Raw genomic sequence first — 13,947 nt, forward strand, 5'->3', positions numbered from 1 at the left:
GTGGCTTGAACATAGGATGTACAATGCATATATTTTCTGCCTAAAGGCTTCAGCCATTCTCACTAAAAAATAGGAAGATGGTCCATAAATCTATAAGGAGAGAATTTTTTTTTAAAGATTTTATTTATTTATTTGAGAGAGAGAGAATGAGAGACAGAGAGCACGAGAGGGAAGAGGGTCAGAGGGAGAAGCAGACCCCCCGCTGAGCAGGGAGCCCGATGCAGGACTCGATCCCGGGACTCCAGGATCATGACCTGAGCCGAAGGCAGTCGCTTAACCAACTGAGCCACCCAGGCACCCCAAGGAGAGAATTTCAGAAGATCATTTTTTTCCCCAAACGTGAAAAACCTGAGTTTATAAGCTGGATGCTTACGTTGTGCAGAGCACAAAACTGCACTTCTCTAAACATTACGTGTAAGATTATTTTAAAAGGCAATACTGAAAACACTCAGGGCATGTGTAAGGCACCAGTCTTTTTAAATATTTTTAAAGAAAACTATCTTATGGTAAAACACAGATACTAATATTTTGAGTGGTCGCCTATACCATGTAAAAAATGTTTTTGTTAAATTTGCAAGCTTTAAGAAGCTCATCTTTTTATAGCTCTCTAGACTTTTCTTCTCCTTTCAGGACTCCCTGTTTTTGTGTATTGTTGTAGCTGTGTCTTTGTATGTCTTGCTAGTGGTTATGTATTATTCTTTGTCAGTACCTATAACATACCAGCAAATAATCCTGTCAAGAAGCAAACCACTCATATGGTTGTATTTACGTAGGCAAAACATTTGTTTCCAGAGGAAAGTATCTTAGCTTGATGCCCCTTTAAACATGAGAGAAGCACTTCAATTGTTACTGAAATGTTTCCTTTTTAACATAGAAGAGCAATTAAACATGATTTCCAGTTTATTTTATACATGCCAGACAGGAACATTTCAGCTCACAAAAAGTATTTTAGCTGGTCAGAAGGAGTTAAATATCTGGGCAAGATTCTTTTTGAGTAAAATATTTTAAAGCCATTTTAATACATACTGAGAGATATGAAATCAAGTGAAGAGTCTGAATGATCCCAGTGCACTGAGTAATTTCACATGGACATGCTAAGCAGATGAATTTATAAGCTATGTTCCATATTGATTCCCTTGGTTATAAATTCAAAAGTGTCATGTGCTAACACATTTATAATTATTACATATATTAAGAGATGAATTTCAATAAAATGTAATAGCGACTGTTGTCCCTCTGGAACTTTCTCCTCTAGGATCACACTTTTTCATAATAGTCAAAATCTGACAGCTGGTTGGAGGAAAGGAGGAAGGGCAGGTGGAGATGAATGTTTTCATATCATCAAGTTTTGCTTATAGTGGAAGATAGTAATGGACTGAACTTAACCAGTTTATAATACAATTTTCATTTTATTTTAAACATATTTTGCATGATATAAAAATATTGATCACAGTGAGCTTTACCAATTGTTATTGCTATAAAAATGAATGCAGAAACAATATTTTTAGTGGAAATAAATTATATAGTCATTATTTTTTTTTTTTTTAATCACAAGAGAAAAACCTCAGCTGTCTGGTCATTGGCAGAAAAACCAGTCATTAAAAGAGGTCTTTTGCAGACGAGCTCCAGTCCATTTCTGTAAAGTTATCCACACAGGTCAGCAAACCCTGACTTCTGTCTTGCTCTTCATGGTCCCACAAAGGTCTCTCTGTTCACAGACAGTTCTAATGTGGCAACACAGTTTTCCAAGATAGAAAACTGACAAACTGGAAAATAGTACAGTCTTAGTTCATATGCGGTCTTTTCCAGTATGAAGGGACACAACGACATACTTCTTCACTAAATATAAGTCCTTGGTCACAATGCTTCGGTCGATTTGTACACGGTCTTCTGTAACAACTAGGAAAACAAAGAGGAACACATTTTTGTTAAAGGCCAAAGCAATGAATTCAGTATGCTACAAACACCGTTGTTTTTCTAAATTTAAAACGAGAACAAAGTTACTCATTTTATCATAAAATTATTCTTAGGTTTATGTCTTACTGAAATTTGTGTTGAAAATTACAAAATTTAGGAGGAATGGAAAAGCCTAAAAGCAGTCTTGCTGATAGAACAGATGGGAGAGTGAGAAGATATGAGCGTTGGTTCTTTTGAAGGGCTCTCCACTTTGCGGAGGAAAGAAACATACAACAGAAACTGTGGAAGTGAGTGTGTAAGGTCTTGCTGATGAGGTGTGAGCATAGAAGTACGGCAGAGTTCACAAGAGTCTGGGACTTGTATGGAAGCCCGACTTGGAAGTGATTAAATGAAGTCATGTTGGCAGGTCTGTGGTCCTCAGTGGGGAGACCCACCCTCACCCCATCTCTCTGCTGGGCAGACAGCCGGCTGAGCCATGGTGGCCCTCTCTTCCTCTCCGCTTGGGCTCCAAGTGACAAGAAGGTGGCCTGGGGGGGGGGAAGGGGCGAGGGACAGGTGCTTGCTATGGGCACCCCTCTCTTCCTGTCCTAGACTTCCAGTTTCCAGCAGTGGTGAAAGGACAGATGATCAAACAGCCCTGTTGCTCCAGCAAATGGGAGCTACCTTTGAAGAAGCTGTGGGAGTGTGAGAAAGTCCAGTGCGAGAAAGGGGTGTATGTCCAGGGAATAATGCAAGATGACCTGGCAGGGAAATCAAAAGCACACTACAGAGAAACTGCAAATGTGAGTCTGAAGTTTCATTTCTTGTGCTCTAGCAGAAAAAAAAGAGTATCTAGTTAAAATGTTACTATTTTTTTTTTTTTACTTCTAAGTACAGATGCATTATTATAAGACTTCTGGTATTCCTTTACTAAAAAGATGCAATTTTACGCAAACAATGAATCATGGAACACCATCAACAACTAATGATGTAATGTATGGTGATTAACATAACATAATAAAAAAAATAAAAATAAAATAAAAATAAAAAGATGCAATTCTCAATAATCAATGAAAGTTTCTGATTTTCAAAGGCAGTGGACAAAAAATACATACTCTGCCCCCCCTCTTTTGGAATAAATATTAAGAGAAAATGAGTGTACATATTTTCAAAATATTTTCTTTTTTTTGCTTCAATATATATGTAAACCTGGAAGTATATCCTTAGAAAAATGAACACAGGAAGAGTTTCAATAAATAGAAGATAGAACTCTTCTCTTAAGTTAATATAAGAATTCTGTAGAAAAAATATGATGGCTGGTTAGTCTTATGTAAACATAAAATCAGGCTTTCCAAATACACTATGTTCACTCAGAAGGGTTCAATATACAAAATGGTTTCATAATCTTCAATAAGATTTAGTATCTATATAGTATCCTGCATTTTTGAAATATCCTTCTGGTAGAGTAGGGATATGCAAATAAAATTAGAATATAGTGATTGCTCAAAATATTCTAAAAAGGAAACAAAAGGATCCCTGTAAGGTACTCTAAAGCAATAATGGAAGAAAAAATGTCATCTATGAGGTACCTAGATTCACTGAAGTTCCCTTATGCAGCAGCTAAAATGTTAGTGTGGATGGGTCATCAGAAATAGGAATTAAAATGGGAGCACAAAACTTCTGAGGATTAAAAGATGGACATTTTATTTGCTGGGGAAAGTTAATGAACATTAATGCAGATATGAAATTGTAAATAAATGAAATTTAAGTCTTAAGTCATGTGAGTGATCATCTTTTGCATGGGCATGATCACCATCTCTAAAGACTGAGTTTGGAAGAAGAGGACCCAGTGGAGGTGATGAAACGCAGATGGTCTGAAAACCAAAAGAGCAGCCAGGGAAGGAAAATGTTACGTTGTTATGTCAGCCAAAGCAAAGAGGGGAGTTCAAGAAAAGGTACAGAAAAGACACGTTACACGAAGACCAACTTGTCCACTGGCTTTGGCTGTGGAGTCTGCTGAGACCTTAAATAGCACTTTAACATGGCACTCTCGGGTTACAGAGAGTTCAACCAACCTGGGTTACAGTTGGTTGAATAAATGAGAGATGAAAGAGGTGAACTCAAGTGCTAAATGCCTAGGTCTTGGAGCAACCTTGAAGAGGACATAGCTTCATTGCTAAAGTGTGCTCAGCATCATGGTAAGATGCTAATAAAATAGAAGTTTGGGAACTCTCATTAATTGAGGGGAAAGAAAAGTAGTCGAAGACGTCAAACGTATGGGAGAGAGAAGGCCTATGTCTGGTGGAGCTGTGTTGAAGGAAATGCCAAAAGCACAGAGCTGGCTAAAATAGACCACCTTACCATCAGATTAAAGAGGACGTAGTTCCGGGATTAACACTGGAAGAGTTTGAGTCCAATTGTCTCATTTTGTTCTTCTTGGTGAAGAAGGGGGCAGAATCAACGTTTAAGGAATGAGTGTTGAGTAATCTTTAACAATATAATTTATCTCTCTAATTCCAGGAAATACTTAAATATTTTTCTAGATATAATTCTACATTTAGTGGCACTATGCTATCCTTTGTAAATTTTGCATAAAATTTTCTGCACTTGGAACAGTTGTCCTACATTATGATGGCATCATAATTTTTGGTGGGGCCAGGTCTGCCATGTTTGGATGTTCTGGAAATCCTCCTCACATGACTGTCCTGTGCATCTGTCTCCCAGCCCATGTTGAAGGATCACTGCCTCAGACTCAGCCTCGGGGATGAGCAGTAGGAGTGCATTCTGAGGTTGGATCTGGTTTTGCTTCCCAGGGCTCTTATCTTGCTTTTTTTCAGGAGTAAACACAGTCTCAAGGAAAGCTTAGCATCAGTTAGAAAATAACAGAATTCGTCTTCCAGAACTGACTGGTCTCATTCTAAACAGCCACTGCCATTTTGGTTAAGGAAACAATCCCCAGTTAAGAGAAAGGAATACACTTCACGAAGATTTCTTACCTGCATGTTTGATGTTGAAATTTCTTTCCTTTTAAGAGGCATTTCTGTGAATTTTCTGTACATTCACAGGCACATTTTCCAGGGTTTAGGGGTTGATTTCTTGGGCAGGTTCTTTTGCATATGCACTGGCATGTGGTTTCATCAAATTCTCTGTTGGCCCCACATGAGTTGGGTAAAAGTTTGTTTTTACAGACACATTGGCATGAGTTTCTGTCTAGTTCTTTGTGGGGCCCACAGCTGGAAGGCCGGAGCCCCCCTTTGCAGACACACTGACACGTTTCTTCATCGAGCTCCTTGTTGGGTCCACAGATGTCATGGAATCCATCTGCAGAGTCTAGACACACACAGTCAGACATTGTTACTATACCTTCCTTAGTTCTGGGTATGGTGTGAAACCATTAAAATCATTTAAAAGTGTCTCTTTATGTTTTTCATTAAAGGGTCATGCACAAACATGGGTATGTTCCTTTACCAGGAAGTTCAAAACAATACCAATGTCAAGTAGAAAAGGTCCTGTTTGGTAGTCACTTATTCCAGAGAATGATGATCTGAATATTGTACATGTGATCTTAATATTAAAATATTTGTTAATCAAAACAGAGATGCTTGGCATTTTGTCTTTAAAATATCATTCTGCTTACCATCTCCAGAATTTGAGGAAAAAATAAAATCTTGCTGAGCCAGGCATCTGCAGAAGTGATTATTCCAGATGTAATTTGTGGGGCAAGTCTTGTTCGCAGCTTGGCACCTTTGGGAGAGACAGACGGGTTAATAGTCTAACTGGTACCCAGAAGGGATCATTGCTTTTCTTAGCTCCGTATTACAAAACCAATGCATGTTTGTGAAAAAGCTTTAAAATGATATAAGAATATATGAAATGAAATGTGAAAGTTCCCTCTCAAAGTATGCCCCTCACCCACATATGCGGCCAAATTCTAATCCCAGAGGTGACCACTTAGTGATGTGGTCTTCTATCACTCCAGACTTTGATCTTGTTAAGGCAAATACATTTATTTGTGTAATCACATGGTGGTTTAGTTTGTGTAAAAAAGGGGATAAGCCTCTTATATTACTCGAAAATTTCCTTCTTCCACTAAACAATATATTGTGGATATCTTCATAGGTCATTTCAAAATGTTCTGCTTGTTAGTGGCTACATAGCAGTCCATAAAATGCATGAGTATATTAATCTCCTATTGGTCACTACTGAAATTGTTTCCAATTTGTGGCCTTTTCAAACAGTTCTACAGGAAACATTTTTATACATTTACCTTTCCTGACTTATTTCTGAACCAGAGATACCTATAACTATAAAGGGTCTATTAACCCAAAATTTCCACTCTACACTCCACCAGAAGGTCATTGAAGACCATGCTTGTTGTTGTTATTGCTGTTGTTCTAGTTTTCCCTCCCTCCCTCCTCTTATATTCTCATTATCTGTTTTAGTAAAAATTGGAACATATGGGCTTCGGTCAAGTACACCAAGTGCCCCTTTGCTCCAGGTGTCCGATGGCTGGCTAACTGAGACTCCTTCATATTGGCGCCTACATGAAATGAGCCCTTTAGTTGTGAAGCTTCTCTGTCCTCTGGGATGAACAGATGTCACAAGCTCATCTTGTCCATTGTCTCCTCCACACCTAGAATCAGCCATTCTTTCAAGGAGCCCTCATTCTGTCTGTTGGGAAATGGCATTTGGGATTAGGTTTGTTCAGTGCCATCAGGTTACATTACTACTCGACCTTTCCAGGGCACAAAGCTAGAAAACTCAGGTATATCCCACAGAATGTCTCTTTTAGTTAACGTTTACCCGTTAGAAGGATTCTGGGCTCTTAATATCTTTACAGAATATATATAAAACTCTCACTACCTTATTTTTCAACTGAGGTTGGTACAGGGGAAATAACTGTATCTTTCACACTCAATATCGTGAACAATATGCGAGGGAAGAGTGTTGAGTTACATTCCAGACTGGTAGAACATAACAATCATGTATAGACATCTTAACAAGTGCACCGACTATAAACAAACAGGTCACATGCTTTGCATGTTGCTGAGAAAAGTTTCAGAGTCCTATTGTATGATGATGCAATGATATGCCTTTCTTTAAAAGAAATGATGTCTCATATAGCACCCCAGGAAGGACTTTTTGAAGTGTAAGCACATCTACTGTTGGTAACCATTTTTTCCTTGACAACCACCTCTGAGGATTTATGGAATCTCTCCTGCCCAGCAGTCTCTACAGCAGCTCCAAGACCCAGAGAATCTCTACTTGTCCCATTCAGTGGGAGAGTTTGCCCAGAACACCCTCCTACACCTCTCCACACCACCGTGAAGGGCAATGACTGTCTTACCCTTACCCTTCCTCCCTTGTAACGTTCTTCGAGGGTCAGGTCTCCAGCCTGATGAAGACCATCTATTATGGAAAGTTTTCTTGAATTTATTTTTCATTTTTAACAAGTTTTTGAATGCTGTGTGTTATTTGCTGTCCCATATCATAAGCTAATAATTTCTCACTCAGCATGCAAGTAATAACAAGTAGCCATGTGTCAATAACCATAATAATTGTTGGATGATCAAGGAAATAATGTTTGAGCATTTTAGACCCTATCAAGATAGTATGTTACTTTTCTAGAGGTATTATCTTTAAGATCTTTGTAGGAAATTAGTTTAATTTTTCCCATTTAAGACAGTAAAAATTTGTTTGCAATGTATATTTTTCGAAATAGGTGATTGATTCTTAAGTAAGAGATACCTATACATAGTTTTAGGGGAAAAAACCAGTCATAGTGCTATTTCCAAATATAATTTAACATTACTGGTTTTAAATTTACTTCTTGACTTCATACTAATAACTTCCACTAAAATTTTTGTTCCCAAAAATCTTGACATTTGCTTAAGTACATATTATATATGTGTATGTATAATAATAAAATATTTGCCTTACCCTGCATATACCATATGCCTTTCTCTTTATAATTTTATTTTTTGAAAATTTATGTGATTTCAGCTAAAATTACGAGAAAATATATATTCAGAGGAGTTAATTCTGATCCATGTCCTCAGCATGCTGATCCTTTTTGCAGTGTTTGGTTTGTGTTTTCAGTGTTTCTTTTTGTAAATAAAGAAAATATGTATGTATGTATATATTTTTCCCATTCTGTTATCCAGAAGATAGCCTCCCTTACATGCTCTTCTAGACCTTTCTTTTCCAGTTAGCTTTATGCATTGGGGAACATTATACCTTCCTAATAATTTTATGTATTCCTAAGAGCAAGTCTTTACCTACCACGTATTTTGGTCATTACTGTTTTATTGGTTAATCATAAATGTACACTGTTTCACAAAAAATTCAGACAGTACTTATCAATTCTCCAAAACAGTATCATTGCTTTTTTTTCATTTACCTGCTATCCAAAGCTTTAGTCCCTTCCATCAAATAAGATGTTATGTTTAGTTATATAATCGTAATGCAATAAATCCTAGCTGAATGAAACTCAGACCACTCTTCCATAAATGAAGGTAAATAAGTTTTGCCTGTGTTGCCTCAAGGTTGACATACACATGATTTAAGTGACACACACCCATGTTGGTATCAGGAGGGTACAGGGATATGGTGGCTGCAGTAGAAGGGCATGATCATTTTGCCAATATGAGATTTATACCGCTATTACCTAAGCCAGTGTTGTTCCAGTTGTTAATTGTAATCCATCAGTGGATCATGAAATCCATTATAAGGGTTGGGAAATGCATTTTAAAGTCAAAGAATGACATGTAATAAAATAAAATATTACCAGAATGCATGTGATAAAGATTGCTTTCTGCAACTATACTTCAGTTCTCTACATGCATATATTTTTGTTATATATGCACATCTAAATACGCTTGTACACGCCCTTACACATACAACCTCCCCCTCTCCCACATGTGGTGTATGTGTATGTGTGTATATGGTAGCAATGTCCAGTGTATTTGTTTTTTAGTTACAGTCATTAATGTTGATAAAATATCTAAGCTATTTATTTTTATGGAAAAAAGTGTCAAGAATGATCTCAATCACTAGCCTAAGTGAGACTGGTCCATACTGAGGTCTTCAACTGCAGGAGAATGTGCTAATGTCTCTGTGCTGAAGTGAAAGTTGGTCTACAAAATTGTTCACCCTAAAGGGGTAGGAAAATAAAGCATTTCCTATTTCTCATGTAGTGAGGGAAAAGAAAGAGTTTTGTAATATTTCACAGCCTTAAAAATATAAACTCAAAAATATGGACTGTGTGTAGAAACAGATGAAGGAATGCATTTCTGAAAATGTCCTACAAAACAACAAGGTATCTAGTGCCTAGTTTTACAGCATTCAATAATTCCGTAGAATCTGGCTACACCAGCCTTTTTGGTTTTGCACATTCACGGTGAATAAAAATATGGCCTTCCGAATAACAATTTCAATTGTTATACCTGAAGTGTTTTTGCCAACATAAACTTTATATTACAGACTAATTATGCTTTGCTCAAGGTGAACTAAATATTTTAATTTCTAAGATTCTTAAAACTTAATTTAAATTTCTAGAAAAATTTCACTTTAGAAGCTTTGCCAAAATTAAAAAACTACTACTTATCAATGTTAACATATTTTAATGTTGAAATTTGAAATCTTGCTAGATAACAATTAAAAATACATATATTTGCATAGGATGCATTTTCATAATTACTAAATGAGGTTCCCTACTCCAAAAGTGAATGGCAAGTTCTTAGCATTTAAAGCTTCTCATGTGAAAAAAAGACCCATTTCCAAAATCGTATCTTACAATGAAAAAAATGTTTTTAATGTGGATAGAAGTTAGCATAATTTACTTATCTCCTACATATCTTCATCTCCAAAGCATTTTTATCCTATTGAAAATTTTCAATTCTGAATATTAATGTGTGTAAAAACCTATTAAAACTTTTAAAGAGGGGCGCCTGGGTGGCTCAGTTGGTTAAGCGACTGCCTTCGGCTCAGGTCATGATCCTGGAGTCCCTGGATCGAGCCCCGCATCGGGCTCCCTGCTCGGCGGGGAGCCTGCTTCTCCCTCTGACCCTTCCCCCTCTCATGTGCTCTCTGTCTCTCTCATTCTCTCTGTCTCAAATAAATAAATAAAATCTTTAAAAAAAAAAACAACAAAAAACTTTTAAAGAAAGTATTTTTGTATACTGTATTTATAAAACTTTGATCCAAAGATGTATTTTGTCTGCAAAGCCCATGATTATGCAATTATTTGTAAAGTAGATGTTGAGAAACACATGTAAATAAAGTTTCCTACTTTACTTTTCCCCCTACCACAAACACAACCACAATCCTGTTTATAATACTTATGAAGGAAAAAGATGCTTTTCTAAGAATTATCTCATTACCTCACTCAACTGGTTAGGTAACTGTTGCTAGTTAAAACCAGAAGACAAAAATTTAAGGGTATATGGTTCAAGAACAATGGATTTAATGATTAAAATTATTATCTCGCCTTTATCTCTCTTTTGAAATTTTGGAAGACTAGTATGTTCTGTGTGATAAAATCCTACATATTGGGTAATAGTTGCTAGCTTTTGTGCTCTGGAAACAACAGTAGGCTGTTTTGTGCATACCACTGTTTGGGTTCTTTCATGATCTCTACATTTTGGCACTAGAGTTTCTATATACTTGGAAATTCCCTGACTCCCCAAATCCATATTTAAGGAATGCAGACACACTCCCACCTTTTGTTTGGCATTAGTGAGAACTGAGCTGAATGTAATATATTTTGTAATATATTTCTCAGTGAAAAAAAAAACCTGCATCTGGATTTATTTAAACTACTTTTGATCCACTTTACTAAATATCTCTTAAAATATTTCACAGACTGTTCAAAATTAATGTCAACATTAACTGAATACAAATTCAGCTCGTAGCACTCAATGACTTTTTTAAAAAGCAAATTCTTTCTGTGGACATGAACTGTGCTATTAATCAAATACTCTCATTGGCATCTCTTTTCATAAGGTGTCTTCACAACAACCTAACATTAAAATTCTGCTGATCACGCAGTACCTACAGTACACAGTCTTGTTCCTCAAATAGCTATCCTGCCTTAAGTCTTAAATGTGGAATGTGATCCGTGATATTAGTTTGAAGGCATGTACTGTGAGCTCTCATACATCCCTTCTAAGCATCTTTATATCATTCAATGATCTATCCAGTAAGATGATCTATATTCCATTAATAAAACATATACAGGGTGGGGTGGAGGGGACTCTGACCGTGTTAATAATTTTGATAAATATCCAAATACAGTTTTGATTCCCTAAATGCCAACTGTTAATGTCATCTGATCTTCACCCAGTGTGACTAACAATCACTCAAACCTGTAATTATATTTTGAAAGAATATCCATCCAGACCCTCTGGCCCAAGAGAGTTGTCAGAAGAGCAGCTAGAAGGGCAACACTTTTCTTTCATTATTAGAACCACAGGGCCCTGGGTAAAATACTTCACCGGTTTTATTCCCAAAGACTTTGAATTGTGTTCATCTTGAGTTCTTCATGTATGACCCTTGAATACACTTGACTATCTAATGCAAGGTGTTAGTGAAATCTGGGGAAGGAGGGTTAAGAGGCATATGGCAATTCTTTGTACTTTTTGCTCAATTTTTTTATAAGCTTAAAACTGCTTTAAAAAGGTCTACCAAAAATATTTAGAAAATGACTGATAGATTTGGTCTAATGTAGACATTTCTTAAAAATAATCATCAATGCATTTTAGTTGAACTTGACATTGAGTTGACAAACTCTTTGAGCTAATAGTTCCCGCCTCTGGGTAACATTGCACTCACAACCTCAGTGCAGAGGATATACTGATGGAATATTCTCAGCCATAGACCTTTTGCTATAATTTCTACCAGTCAGTCAGCAAGTCATAGGAATGCTGTGCTTCCAACTGTTATCTTTTAGAAGGCAGAAACCAAACGGTCCAAAGGCACATATACTGGACAGCCCAGTTAGCTTCCTTTTCGAAAAAAATACATTCCAGGGTCTGGAGACTCTTACTTGAGTTCCATGGGTGAATCAATTCATATCAACAGGTGCTCATTTGAAGGTGTTGGACAATATTTAGATAATAATGAGCTTTGTAAAAAAAAAAATGAAATGTGAATTAAGATTTCAAAAATAACTGCATATTATCATGAGGGTTTTAAAACTATAAAGAGGATATTTTCAGGGCAGAATACAGATGCATGTTTTAAAATACTGGAAAAGCAGTTTCTGATCAATTGGTGTAAGACTATGTCCCGGTTTAATTGGCAGATGTGTTACCTCTGCATTTCTGCTCTCATGCAGTTTATTAAATGTATCATGCTATTCTATCTCTATTTTTGGTGAAGCAAAAATGCATGATCTTGAAATTGAAAGGAAAGAAAAAATTAAAATGAGAAAAAAAACCCTCACAGAAATTCATGCTTCTAAGCATTAAGACTGAGGATCTGTTATAGATTAACAAAGACACTGAGCACTCAAGTTCTACTTCAAAGGTTGCCAGGGCTATAAATCTACTGTGTTGCTTGGAGAAGAGATGACTTCTCACACGAATGAAATTTTCCTTAATAAGCCCGAATAACTCTAACTTCTTAGAAGCAACTATATTTTAGTTGGTGTCTTAGTAAGCAATGTTGACATTTTTGTAAAAGAAATGAAAACCAGTTAACAAATAAAAACAAATGAGCCTTCAGGCTAGGTTTTCCATTTTCTCATCTTTTTTCACCCCTTCTTTTCCTCTCTCACCACACCAGGACTCTCCCCGAAAGACTGATATAACCTCTTTATCAGGTTGAAATCATCCATATTTTCTATTTTTAGTACTTATTAAAAAAAAAATTCAAGGTACCCTGGCTCTGCTGAGCATGGTCTTGTCATTCCTGTACCAAAAAACTCCCCATGCTACTCCAGTACCTCTATAGAAAAGGTGAAACTCTTCAGGCTGGTGCCCAAAGCTTCCAAAGCACAGCCTTAGCATTGCTTTTTAAATTTAATCCTCTGGCCTTTACCAATTAACACCCAAGTAAATTATTCTGGTCTATTCATCGTCCCCAGAATGTGCTATTTCCTTTAGGAACCCTATGGGACATTGTCAATGAGAACCAACTGACCAATAAATTCACCCCTGGGTAAAATTCACTTCAGGTCACTTGGCTTTCAAATGTGACATCTCTCTCCTTTGATTTTACTCTCTTCCTAATAGGTAGCATAGTGTCTTCCCTATAGTAGGTATCATAGAATAAGCATGAACATTCATTCATTCATTCATTCATTCATACAATGGAATACCATACAGGTATTTAATGAACAAACCAGGCCTATAGACCTCAAAATGATTACATGTCTAACACACAACGTCGAGAGAAAAAATTAATGTCACCATTTTAACATAAATATTTTAAACAAAGCTGTACTATATATTCTTTTGTCATATGTTAATACATCCATATGCGATAAAAATGGAAGAGCATGAATGAGAATACAATTTCCAGGCAGTGGTTACCTCTGGGAACGGAGGATGCAGAATGGTGACTGGGGCTTTGGGTTGTATCTTAAGTGAATATGACAAAATATTTGTTGAATTTCAAGTCAGGGTGGAGGAATATATCTTTTTGTGGTGTTTTTTCTTGTCCTTTAGTATATGTTTGAAGATTTTTTTTTTTAAAGAAGTTAAAAATACAGTAAAGACTGCATCCCCAGAAGAATGGATTGGCTCCAAATTTAGTTTGAATCTCTGGTTTGCTCCTCTCAAGTTGTGTGATGTTGGGGAAAATGACTTAATCCCTCTGATTTGGTTTCTCATATATAATTGAGAATTTCACCTTGAGAATTCACCCTGTTTTTCCCTCTGCCTCTTTCTCAAGGGCGTTGTGCAACGTAGGTTATCAATAAATAAACACGTTATCTCCATTTTATGTCCTTCAGATAATGGAGTCAGTCCTAGTCATTCTTGAGCTTGATCTAATACTTGATCATCTCACCACTTCTTTCCTTGAACTCTTGTTGGTTTTTGCAATCTC

At 36.5% G+C, this 13,947-nt stretch overlaps 1 protein-coding gene across 1 annotated transcript in view; it reads right to left on the reverse strand.

Annotated features, from left to right (window-relative positions):
- Positions 1–1,395: 1,395 nt before the first annotated feature.
- The window catches only part of VEGFC (vascular endothelial growth factor C), a 99,817-nt gene continuing 87,265 nt past the window's right edge, over positions 1,396–13,947 (reverse strand). Inside the window, exons 5-7 of the mRNA XM_021694232.2 lie at positions 5,534–5,640; positions 4,893–5,226; positions 1,396–1,899 (exon numbers count right to left, since the gene is read on the reverse strand). Of these exons, the coding sequence (XP_021549907.1) occupies positions 1,785–1,899; positions 4,893–5,226; positions 5,534–5,640 (556 nt within the window). The 3' untranslated portion in view covers positions 1,396–1,784. The remainder of the gene's footprint in view (positions 1,900–4,892; positions 5,227–5,533; positions 5,641–13,947) is intronic.

The sequence above is a fragment of the Neomonachus schauinslandi genome, chromosome 2, assembly GCF_002201575.2.
Source record: "Neomonachus schauinslandi chromosome 2, ASM220157v2, whole genome shotgun sequence".
NCBI classification, from domain to species: Eukaryota; Metazoa; Chordata; class Mammalia; order Carnivora; family Phocidae; genus Neomonachus; species Neomonachus schauinslandi.